The 13,363-nt window shown below is 35.5% G+C and overlaps 1 protein-coding gene across 4 annotated transcripts in view; it reads right to left on the reverse strand.

The window, feature by feature from the left end:
- Positions 1–13,363, reverse strand: part of LACC1 (laccase domain containing 1) — a 32,535-nt gene that overhangs the window by 15,810 nt on the left and 3,362 nt on the right. For 3 of the 4 annotated variants that reach the window (XM_047080121.1, XM_047080130.1, XM_047080109.1), the window contains exons 4-7: positions 13,170–13,335; positions 10,185–10,410; positions 8,631–8,791; positions 4,229–7,638 (exon numbers count right to left, since the gene is read on the reverse strand). In XM_047080121.1, coding sequence (XP_046936077.1) covers positions 8,632–8,791; positions 10,185–10,410; positions 13,170–13,335 — 552 coding nt within the window. In that variant the 3' untranslated portion in view covers positions 4,229–7,638; position 8,631. Of the gene's footprint in view, positions 1–4,228; positions 7,639–8,630; positions 8,792–10,184; positions 10,411–13,169; positions 13,336–13,363 lie in introns of those variants that run through there. The other variant, XR_006962138.1, reaches the window with a different exon arrangement.

Below are 13,363 nucleotides of genomic sequence, written 5' to 3' on the forward strand. Positions count from 1 at the left end.
TTCAGCAAAGTCGCAGGATACAAAATCAATGTACAGAAATCAGTTGCATTTGTATACACCAATAACGAAGCAACAGAAAGAAATAAAGAAACTGATCTCATTTACAATTTCACCAAGAACCATAAAATACATAGGAATAAACCTAACCAAAGATGTAAAAGGTCTGTATGCTGAAAACTATAGAAAGCTTATGAAGGACTGAAGAAGACACAAAGAAATGGGAAAACATTCCATGCTCTTGGATTGGAAGAATAAACATTGTTAAGATGTCAGTACTACCCAAAGCAATCTACCCATTCAATGCAATCCCAATCAGAGTGCACAGAGCTAGAATAAACATCCTAAAATTTGTATGGAACCACAAAAGACTCCAAAGAGCCAAAGTAATGTTGAAAAAGAAAACCAAAGCGGGAGGCATCACAATCCCGGACTTCAGCCTCTTCTACAAAGCTGTAATCATCAAGACAGTATATGGTATTGGCACAAAAACAGACACATAGACCAATGGAATAGAATATAGAACACAGAATTGGACCCACACATGTATGGCCGACTAATCTTTGACAAAGTAGGGAAGAGGATCCAATGGAAAAAAGACAGTCTTGTCAGCAAATGGTGCTGAGAGAACTGGACAGCAACATGCAGAAGAATGAAACTGGACAACTTTCCTACACCATACACAAAAATAGACTCAAACTGGATGAAAGACCTAAATGTGAGGCAGGAAACCATCAAAACCCTCGAGGAGAAAACAGTCAACAATCTCTTTGACCTCAGCCACAGCAACTTCTTAATCGACACATCTCTGAAGGCAAGGGAAATAAAAGCAAAACTGAACTATTGGGACCTCATCAAGATAAAAAGCTTCTGCACAGCAAAGGAAACAATCAACAAGATGAAAAGGCAACCAACGGAATGGGAAAAGATGTTTGCAGATGACATACCAGATAAAGGGCTATGATGCAAAATCTATAAAGAACTTATCAAACTCCACACCCAAAAAGCAAATAATCCAGTGAAGAAATGGGAAGAAGACATGAATAGACACTTTTCCAAAGAAGACATCCAGATGGCCAACAAGCACATGAAAAGGTGCTTAATGTCACACATTATCAGGGAAATACAAATCAAAGCCACACTGAGATACCACCTCACACCTGCCAGAGTGGCTAAAATTAACAAATCAGGAAACAATAGATGTTGGCAAGGATGTGGAGAAATGGGAACCCTCTTGCACTGTTGGTGGAAATGCAAACTGGTGCAGCCACTCTGGAAAACAGTGTGGAGGTTCCTCAAAAAGTTAAAAATAGACCTACCCCACCACCCAGCAATAGCACTACCAGGAATTTATCCAAAGGATACAGGAGTGCTGATACATAGGGGCACAGGTACCCCAATGTTTATAGCAGAGCTATCAATAACAGCCAAATTATGGAAAGAGCCCAAATGTTCATCAACTGATGAATGGATAAAGATGTGGTTTATATATACAATAGAATACTATTTTGCAATGAGAAAGAATGAAATCTTGCCATTTGCAAACAATGTGAGTGGAAGTAGAGGGTATTATGCTAAGTGAAATAAGTCAGTCAGAGAAAGACAGGTATCATATGTTTTCACTCATATGTGGAATTTGAGAAACTTAACCGAAGACCATGGGGGAAGGGAAGGGGAAAAAATAGTTTCAGAGAGGGAGGCAAACCGTAAGAGACTCTTAAATACAGAGAACAAAGTGAGGGTTGATGGCGGGGGCTGGGGGAGAAGGGAAAATTAGTGGTGAGCATTGAGGAGGGCACTTGTTGGGATGAGCACCTGGATGTCATATGTAAGTGATGAATCATGGGAATCTACTCCCAAAGCCAAGAGCACACCGTATACAATACTGCTTAGATATGGCAAAATTTTGTTATATTTTGTAGAAGGTAGACCTTTGAACATTAACATAGCCCCTCACCCTGTCTAATGGAACAAAAACTACTATTCTTCTATATATGACCTGGCATATTGCTGAGTATACACTACATTGACAACTGAATTTTGGTCAAATGTCTCTATGGAATTGGGGGGGGCACTCCAGTGCTGTATCCATTCACTTAGATGTTTATATTATGTATGTCCTCGGTGCTGCTTGTTTTCTCAGGAGAAAACCTAAGTAAAAGTAACCTTGAACCTAATTTGAGTTCTAGTCAGTCTTTGAATACAAACCAACCTCTGTGGTCTGACTGAGCTTAATGGTATATTCCAGGAAACGAAAAAAAGCACAGAATGGATGGAATATGTAATAGAGAGTGGGGAGTGGGAGAAATTAGAAAAGGTAACAAAGGGGTGAGATCATAATAGCTCCTATAAAAGTTAGTGAGTAGGGCTTCATCTTGGAGATAGCAGAAACATCATAGAGTACAGAGGGATGTAATACGACCAGATTTGCATTTTAGAACAATAATAGCAGTAAAAGAAGAGATTCAATGAAGGCGGACTAGTTAGAAGGCTGGTCAAATGATGCACCTGAGAGATGATGATCTGAATGTCTGGCAGTTAAGATAGAGAGACATGGGAACAGATGATAGATTTATAAAGGCAGAAGTGTAGGGGAAGAAGAGGTGAAGGAAAGGGAGACATTCAGAAACACTCTAAGATTTTTTGGATGAGCAACTTCACGAAAAATGGTTTCATTCTCTGAAATAGAACATCAGAGGGGAAAAATTTTGGAGGGGAAATGGTGAGTTAAGTTTGGAGGATATTGTTTTGAGGGGCCCATAGGATATGTCCAATAAGCAACACTATACCCAAGTCTGAATATGTACTTGAAAGTATAAAACTTAAAGAATTAGGTTACCTTATGTAAAGGAAACATCAATTATAAACACGAGGATGATGGGGTGGGATAAGAAAATAAACTCTAAAACATGTGCGTAAGGAAAGTAAAGGAATAGGGAAGTACTGATAATATGTAAATTGAAGCAATGTATAATGCAAAACTAGGAATTAAGAAAATGGAGGATAGGGGCACCTGGGTGGTTCAGTTGGTTGAGGGTCCAGCTCTTGATTTTGGGTTGGGTCATGATCTCACGGTTTGTGAGATCAAGCCCCACATCTGGCTCTGTGCTGATGGAATGCAGCCTGCTTGGAATTCTCTTTCCCTCTCTCTTCCTCTCAAAATAAAGAAATAAACATTTTTTTTTTTTAAAAAGAGAAAAGAAAATGGAGGATATTAAAAACTCAAAACTCAATTGTCATGAACACATCTATTTTCCACAAATGTTTCTCATTAAATGAGAGTACTCTCTTTTTGTTGTTGTTAGAAAGGAATGTGACATTTTGAGCTAAAGAGTCTGCTGGAAGCTTTAATTATTTAATAAAATACAGTAACTGGACACCCCAGCCTTCTGAGAATTAAATAAAACAAAAAGCCTGCTCCAGATTCAGAAGGGACATAGTTTACCACAGGCACTTGGCACAAGGACACAGGAAATACGATGTAAGCATTTATTTCTCTAGAAAGAAAATCTATTTAAGGAGAGTATGAAAAGTTTGTCTCTACACAATTGATACGTGATCATCATGAGTCCAAACTAAATGTGTTAATCTGGAAAAAGTAGTAGTGACAGATTCTATTTCCATCACTAAGCAAATAGCTAGCATAGAATAACTCATTACTTGTAGCAGCCGCCCCATCTCTGATATCACAAGTTTAAAAACATTGCCTACAATGGAAACACATGTGCTCTAGACCACAGTTCACATAAACACATACAGTAAGCATATAAACTATGATTTCCATTCTTTACTGCACAAGTTACAAAAACTTTATAAAAAGAAATCCATAATTCCACTGCATCCAATATGTTGTGTGTGAATTTACATTATTTAGGGCAAACAGGCTATATATAATACATACACACTTCTGGCTTGCCATTTAGCACACTCAGATCCACACACACACACACAAACACATAGATAACTGAGCAGTGCTTTCTTGAAAGTGCTGGACTTCCATAGATTGGTGGCATCTAAGAGTTCACATAACAAATAGGATGTTGGGACACCAGGGTTGCTTAGTTGGTTGAGCGTCCGGCTCGTGATATGGCTCAGGTCATGATCCCAGGGTTGTGGGATCAAGCCCCATGTCAGACTGAGTGTGAACCCTGCTTAAGATTCTCTCTCTCTTTCTCTCCCTCTGCCCTTCTCCCCCGTTCTTGCTCTCTATTAAAAAAAAAAGTAGGATGGATATATTGTAAGTATAACTTTAATACAACCAAGTAAAAACAATTATTAAATCTACTTTGAAATATAAAATGATATAATTCACATGTAATTGACATCTTATCCTCCAGCTTTTGAATCCATGGGTGTTATGTTTTTGTCATGTGTCATAGAATAAGCTTCTCTGAATTTCTCCCCCAAAATTCTACTTACAGAAAAGGAATTACTGGAGATTCTGTAGAAGTGAGATAGATCCAGGTGGGTGAGGGTTCCTAAATGCTTTTATATACTTGAACTACAAGATGGTGCATATATAAAGTAAGAGCAATACATTCATTAACTTTAAAAGCACCTCTTTTTTTTTTTTTTTTCTTTCCTGGTACAAATAAATACAGAGAGTAAGATTGGTTCAACTTTATACCAAGGAAAAGAGCAAAGCTACTTGTAGAAATACTGCCTCCTAGTGGAAAGATCACTTTTTCATTTGTTTTATAAAGCACTGGAGTACAGCACATTTATTTGGTCACTATACTACTATTCACAATTTAAAACTACAGTTAGACAAAGTTTAGTTTGATACTTAGTACCTCTAAAAGAATCATGTCATGAACTCTCATCTGATTTACAAACGTGATTCCTCTTCTTAGTAAAATGACAACCAGTATTTCATATGTACAGTTAGTAGCAGAGCTTAGACTGAAAACTAAACTCATTAAAAATAAAAATCATCATTGTGGTTTTACCCTCAAAGTACCAGAAACCTATATATAAATGCTTGAGAGTGACAAAGATCTTATAGAAACAGTAAGACACAATTATTTAACAACCTAGTCATTCTGTCTCTGAGTTAATAATCAAAACTTTTTCACTCAGTAAAACAGCAAGGAGACTTTTCATTAAATACTTTGGAACAGATAATCCAAAATCATAGTCAAATATAATTTTATTTTGTTTTAGAATATTTTGGTACATAAAGTGAAATATGGTCACCTAATCCTCTTGTAAATTTATAAACTTCAAACAAAATAATGCATAGTGAAGAACTGGAAAATGATCAACCTTTCTTAATGTGTGAAATTATTCTTAATCTTCACTGTTATCATTAAACAAAAGTATTTTTCCTGAGTTTGAAATTGTTGCCCTATGTTTAATGCCTTCCCTGAAATGGAAGAGACGAGGTATTTAAATTTTACACTGTCTTACGAGTTGCATAGAAGAATTCAACTGAACAAGGTATCAGGTTGTGACGACTTAACAACACATATCACAGTATTGCAATTGCTGGTTTATTGACTGCCACCTTTCAGTAGATATTAAACCTCCTAAAGGCTACAAGTGTATTTTTTTTTAACCTATCCTAGTACCTCAACAAAATTTTGACTGAATGTATGAATGGATGATATTAACAGAACGTTGAAAATAAAAATTTAACTTAGATAGCTTTGATTAACTGTAAAATCTAAAATGAGATTTGAAGTCCTAAGATGTGGGTTCAAGTCCTGCTTTATCACAAAGTATATGATTTTAAACCTCAATGAGACTTAAGTTTCCTCATCTGAATAAAAAGAATAACAACTGGCCTATGTATTTCAGAATAGCTGTCAAGATAAAACGAGGTAACGTATATAAAAGCCCTTTGTAAATACCCAACAAATGTAATTTTCCATTATTCTACTACCTGTTCATATAAGACACATATGAATAAAATAAAAAAGTTGAAGATGCAATGAACTACTCACTTTAAAAATACACGTCATATATACCATTTTGCCCCACGTACACATAGCTTGACTCCTCTCTTCAGCTTACAAATATATTTAAAACTCCTGATCAAAAGAAAAAAAATACCCCTTCCTTTGAGATACACAGCCCCCAGTGCTTTCTCTTCTCTAGTAAATACTATCAAAGAAGAGTGGACACCTACGCATCCTCTTCCGCAGTGTCCTGAAATCCGACTCTGCCACCATTGCCTATAGAACAGCTTCAATATGGTTAATCCACTGGTTTCTTCTCAGTTCTCATTTTATTCCATCTCTGAAAATTTCTTGTACGCTGTGTCTCTGAAAATTCTGAGTTCCTCTCACATCCACACTGGCTTCTTTCTTCAAAATGGGAACACTCTGGTTTTCTTCCCTTATTTCTAATTATTAACCTTTTTTTTTTTTTTTTTTAATGGTTCAGCTTCTTGGTTCTTCAAACCCAGGTGTTGTATGAAGTTTCACCCTCAAACCTCCTTTTCACTCATCCTGTAATTCTGCCTAGATGATTCAGTCTACTCCAATGGCCTCAGGCCTCATTTCTGCATAGCCAACTTCTAAAGCTCTATCTTTCTCCCAGCTCCCACCAATGTGACAGGGCTGTATTTCTAGTCATTGACCAAATATTTCCATCTGGATACACTTTAGTCTGCGTGTCAAACTCATTATCCTTCTCCCTTTTCCCAAACTTCTTTCTTCCTCTTGTTGCCACTCTTGGTAGTCAACCAAGCAGAAATCTTGGAGTCATCAATGACTTCCCCACTCTTCCTCACCTGTCCTCTTCATTATCTATTAAGAGGATCTACTGATTCTATATCTGAAACGTCTCGCCATCTATTCTCCTCCATCTTAATTTCCATGGTCTTCATTTAGGCTTCATTTTTTCTTTTTTAAAGTATTTTGCCTCTTAACTAATTCTTTCTGGCCTGGTCTCTTGCAATTTAAATCCATCCTGTTACAGATGTCGAGAAAATAAAAACACTCCCCTACTTTTTATGCCTACTCTTTAACTGAAAAATCAACTCTAAACTCTCTGACATGGCATGTGAGACCTTAACTAATCTCTTTCCAACCTGTTTTTCCAGTAACTCCTGCCTACACACTTCTCTCTAGAACATGTTACACACTCAATTTCATGCCCTAGTTCATGGCGTTCCCTCTACCTGTTATGGTTGTTCTTCATTTGTCAAAAGCCTGTACATCTTTTGGGCCCACGTGATATATCATTTTCTATATAGCACTTTCCCTATCCTGCCTTCCAGAGAGAATTAATCCTCTCTTCTTCAGTACTCTTCCACGGCTATCAAAATTAAAGTATTATAAGTGTTTATCTCCTCCATTGCATTAGACTCAAGGAGAAAAAATTATTACTTATTTTGACTCACCTATGCTTCACCAATGCCTGACAAAGAGGGTACCCAATAAATACTGAAATGAACAGACCTATTCCTGATTCATGCAACACAGAAAATAGACCACACTTTACGAATAATCCTTATCTAGATTTTGTTAGAATCAAATAAAAATCATTTGGTTTTGGATAATAGTGAAAATATACCTAAAGATGAATTATCCATTATAATCCTTTTGGTTTTAAGTAAATCAAACAGCTAAATTTGTCTCTTGTCGTTGGTTTAGGAGGAGGCAGGAAACAGTTGTGTAAAAATCCAGTCAATATCTGTAAAAATACATTGAAATCAAATAAGAGACCCTTACTAATGCTATTATAATATCAAGGTAAAAATCACTAAGTATGCTAAAGTCTTTTGTATATTAAAGAGTTAAAGACATTGTGAAGATTAAAAATAATATTAATTCAGTTAAAAGGAAACTTAAGGAAAATTAGATATGTGCTAAAGGGTCAGCACTAAATCGCTGTCATGAAACATTTTTTTATAACTCTGAGAAAATTATCTGAAATAAATACTAACTTAATGAAATTATATTCTGTCTCGCTCTATGACTATAGATCAGGTATCAGCAAATTATAGCCTGTGGGCTAAACCTGCCTGGCGCCTCACCTGTTTTTTTCATAAAGACAGTTTTATTGAAATACAGTCGTACTCTTTTGTTTCTGTGTCTTTCCTGTCTGCTTTTGCTGTACAATGGCAAAGCTGAGTAGAGACAGAGACTGCACATACTACAAAGTCTATTTATTATTTATCCTTTAAAGAAAACTAGCAAATTCCTACTATAATCAGTTGGAAATATAGTTGAAAACCAAGCCAGTTTGTGTATGTGAGGATTTTTTATTATTCTAGAATTTAGAATCTTTATGCAAAGATTTCTTCTCAAAAATCAAAAGAATAAAAAAAAGAAAGGTATGAGGATGTTATGATAGGAAGTATACTGATATGAAGTACAAAGAAGATAAATGGTATTCATATTGGATTTTTTAAAAAGAATAAATGATTTAATTTTATACTTATATGCTAGACTGATTATTCTTCATTAACTAGGAAAAGGAGTGGCTATTCTTTATATTATAGCATGTCACTAAAAATTAACTTTTCTACCTCTATTGCTTCAATAAAAAGTAGAAACTTAATTCTTCCTACAAGAATAAAGGGGTAAAGTTAAATATGATTAATTATTTTTAAAAATGAGGGGAGGGAAAGGTGGAAAGAGGAAGAAGGAGAGAAGGGAAAGACGAGAGAGAACCTACTGTACCTCATTCTCTAATTGATATGAAGCCAATCTGTGTACCAAAATTAAGGCCATCTCGGACGTGGGAAAAAAACTTGTCAGGATGGCAGGATGTACAGATGTTGAGATCTTGGTTCAGGTCCTGAATATTCTGTGGTAGAATTCCTCCCCGTTCTAGAAGAATCCTTGGGATAAAGATTTTTTAAAAGATAGCAAGAGTTTATTTTACCAATAGACAAAGCAGTAATGTGTGTGTGTGTGTGTGTGTGTGTGTGTGTGTGTGTGTGTATTGGATATTGGTATAAAAGAATTCTGGGAAAGATCTGCTTAAAACCATGCAAGTTGATTTTCAGATACAAAACATGAACAAGTCCAGGAAATGATAGATTTTATCACCATTAATCACTTAAATTCATATATAAACTGTAAAACCTTCCATATTGTTCTGCAGACATGACCTGGGAATTTTATAATCAAAATCAAGTACTTATTCAGAAGAAACTTCTAAAGTTACCAGGGTATTGGCAGACAAGATTCATTTGATTCAGAACATGCTTTTTAGTCATTTGGCCCTCCTTCTCCTGTCCTCCTCTTAACCAGATTTTTCACAGAGAAGTTGTTTCTTCATGAACACTTTATGACATGAAATATGACTATAAATTAGTGACACTAATTCCACAAGTCACATTTAAGAATCAATTTCAATCCTTTCTACTTATGTGCTAAATGAAGCAGAATCTCAGCAAGGTTTTGTTGGCTGGAACGGAAACACAATTCAAATCAGACAATTTTCCTTTATAGGAATGATAATGGCTATTAACAGCAACACTTTGTAACTCAAAATTGTAAGGGGCCATAAAAACCTTGAAAGTGACTATGTGCTTATATTATCTAACATTTTTTCTAAGAAATATATTCCTCTAGTTATAGAATAAAATAATTTTAAAATATCAGCTTTCTGATAGTTTATTGTATTTAGGACATTTTAGCTGAGGAACGTCTATTAAGTACATGGCAACTTTTCTACATGAAGTCTAAGTAGGTCTCTCAAAACTACATGGTAAATATATCCTCCTTCACTTTTAAATCAGTAAGAGGTACCAGACAAGAAAATTTCATTATTCAAACTTAAATGACAATGTATTTCATAATTAAAATAAGTTTTTATATATATGTGTATGTCAGCTACTTAAATACCTGCCACCTGAATTTTTCTTGGAGTTACTAATTGTTGTCTAAAGTACTTTTCATTTTAGAAACAGGGGCAGCTGGGTGGTTCAGTCAGTTGAGCATCCGACTTGGGCTCAGGTCATGATCTCATGGTTCATGAGTTTGAGCCCCACACTGGGCTCACTACTCTCAGCACAGAACCCAATGTCCTCCTCTCTCTGGCCTTCCCCCGTTCGTGCATTCTCTCTCTCTCTCTCTCAAAAATAAATAAATATTTAAAAATAAAATAAAATAAAATACACTGAGGCACTCATGCCATAGAGACTGTAGATTAAAAAAAAAAAGAGAGAGAGAAAGAAACAATAAGCAATAACCAAACTTGCAGTTCTGTAATGAAGTCAAACCTACCTAGTGGCTTTACGAATGTCAACACAGGGATTTGGTGAATCAAATAACCGTACACATTCAGGATCAAGATTATGAAATCCCTTTGCTGATTCCCTTGGCAGAGTAAAACAGCAAGGTCCTACTGAAGGTCCCAGTACAACAATAATGTCTTCCAAACTACAGCCGTATTCTGTGATCAGAGCATGCACTGTAGCCATAGCAACACCTAACAAAGTACCTCTCCAACCTGGTAAATAGGAAGAAAAAAAGGTAAGGGAAGTTAAAATGTAACATTGCACCTTAATTTATATATAACTTAAAAATGAACAGTTTGTATTTTTCAAAGTCCAGAAACAGCAAATAAACCACAAAATTAATTAAGCTAAATAATCAATTAACTAAAATACTGGTTTTTAAATAAGGTGTGTTATGCAAAGCACCTGACAAGGAAAACATATTTAATGGGAGGTCCCTTCCACTTTCTTTAAAAATATTCTACAGCTTCAGTTTCCACTGGGATTATATATAACTTGTTAGTATTCTCTCTCCTTCACTTTTTTCAAATTTTTTTAAATTGTGGGAAAAAATATATAAAATAAAATTTACCATTTTAACTCTTTTTAAGTGTATACTTTAGTAGTGTTAAATATGTTCATCTTACAAAACTGAAACTCTATACCCATTAAATAACAACTCCCCCTCACCACTTTCCCCTCGCCCTGGTACCCACCATTCTACTTTCTATGAATTTGCTGACTATAGATAAGCCATGTAAGTGGAATCTTAAAAGTGTCTCTTTGTGACTGACTTATTACACTTAGCATAATGTCCTCAAACCCCTCACTCGGGTGTCAGGATTTCCTTCCTTTTTAATGCTAAATAATATTCCATTGTCTGTATATATCACATTGTGTTTATCTATTCATCCATCTGTGGACTCTTGGATTGCTTCCACCTCTTTGCCATTGTGAATCATTCTGCCGTGAGTATGGGTGTGCAAGTATCTTGTCAAGATCCTGCTTTCAATTCTTTTGGATATACCCAGAAGTACTGGATACCAGGACTTCTACCTAGAAGTAGAATTGCTGGATCATATGGTAATTCTATTTAAAAATTTCTGAGGAACCATCACATTATTTTCTATAGCAGCTGCACCATTTTACATTCCCACTATTCCCACCAATAGTACATCAGGGTTCCAGTTTCTCCACATCCTTACCAAAATTTGTTATTTTCGTTTGTTTTTAATATTAGCTTTCCTAATGAGTGTGAGGTAGTATCTCATTGTAGTTTTGATTTGCATTTCCCTAATTATTAGTGACACTAAGCATATTTCACATGCTTGTTGGCCATTTGCTTATCATATTTGGAGAAATGTCTAGTCAAGTCCTTTGCCTATTTTTCCGGGTTGTTTTTTTGTTGTTGAATTATAGGAGTTCTTTATACATTCTGGACATTAATCCCTTTTCGGATATGTGAATTGCAAATATTTTCTCCCATTCTATGGGTTGCCTTTTAACTGTATTGATGCTCAGTTTGTAATTCTGATGAAATCCAATTTATCTATTTATACTTCTGTTCCTTGTGCTTTCGGTATCACATCTATAAAACCACTGCCTCATCCAAGTTCATAAGGATTTACACTGTTTTCTTTGATGAATTTTATAGATTTAGGTCTTACATGTAGGTCTTTAACCCAATTTGAGTTAATTTTTATATATGATGTGAGATAAGGGTCTAATATCATTCTTTTCTATGTGAATATCCAGTTTTCTCAGCACTATTTGTTGAAGAGACTATCCTTTCCCCACTGTATAGTCTAGGCACCTTGTTAAAAATCTTTTGACCATATGCAAGGGTTTATTTCTGGGACCTCTGTTCTGTTCCATTGGTCGATATGTCTGTCTTATGCCAGTACCATACTGTTTTGATTACTGTGGCTTTATAATAAGTTTTGAAATCAGAGAGTGTCAGACCTCTGACTTTGTTCAAGAGTGTTTCATTTCGACAGCTTTAATCTTTGATATTTAAAAATAATGTTTCAAAACCTAAGAAGTAACAAATAAGATTTTTTTACATCCAGGAACTAAGACTCAAATGTTAAATAACATTTTGATAATGGCAAATCAAAATTTGACTTCTAGTCATCCAATCCCATAACTCTAGCTAGATCAAAAGAAAAATATGCCATTTTCTTATTTATCTTTTGTCTAAAAAGCAAAGTAGTCCTAGATTTACAAGCAGAAGGAAATCTGAAAGATCATCCCTTATTTCACATAGAGTAGTAACCACAGGATAATTTAAATAGCATTTTAAAATACCTTTAGAAAACAAAATTCCATAACCTTAACACAGCATCTAAAAATCCTTTGTTCTTATCTTTAGATAATAAAGGCACTAGACTATAACGTATTAAACTAAACGACTTTTTCCAAACATATCTTGCTTTTTCTTACCTCCATACCTTTTACACATGCTGTTGTACCTCCCCCTTCATGAATACCTTTCTGCAACATGCTTAACCTTCCTATTCCCCATTGCCTGGACTTCGAGGGTTCTCAACCAGAGGCAGCACCACTCCCTTTGGAATGTTCTGAAAAGCATGAAGGCTTTCTTTTTGTTGCTGCTTTTCTTACAACAACTGGGGGGGGGGTGCTACTGGCATTAAGAATTTTGGAAGCCAAGCAAACTGCAATATAAGATTATCTTGCCCAAAATGTTAACATTTTGGCACCCCTGCTGAGAAACATTGGTACCTAATCAGGTCTTGCAAATTCCTCAGAAATCAGCCTGGTTACTGCTTCCTTTGGGAATTCTACTCTGATTCATATAATTTGACTTAGGTACTGCCATCACCTGCTCCTATAATAAGAGTATGCTGGTTCTACCCCTTTATACTTAATACCATGTAATTAACTGTCTTGTAATGCGCACCGTAAAGAAATTATAATTTTGCCTATACTACAAAATTGGTAAAACCTTAAATGCTTCATTAAGGATACTTACCAGAGTGAGCAACCCCACATGCTTTTTTGACAGGATCAGCAAAAACTATTGGTATACAGTCAGCACCAAGAGCTGCTATTGTGACTCCCCTCTGATTTGTGGTGATTCCATCGTAAGATTCAGGCTCCTTCCTTCCCATAATCCAGACGTCATTGGCATGATCAGTCTAATACCAAAGATGTGTGATAAAAATA

The sequence above is a fragment of the Lynx rufus genome, unplaced genomic scaffold (assembly GCF_022079265.1).
Source record: "Lynx rufus isolate CCGP_SWC_20201006 ecotype Redwood Valley unplaced genomic scaffold, mLynRuf1.p SCAF_1, whole genome shotgun sequence".
NCBI lineage: Eukaryota > Metazoa > Chordata > Mammalia > Carnivora > Felidae > Lynx > Lynx rufus.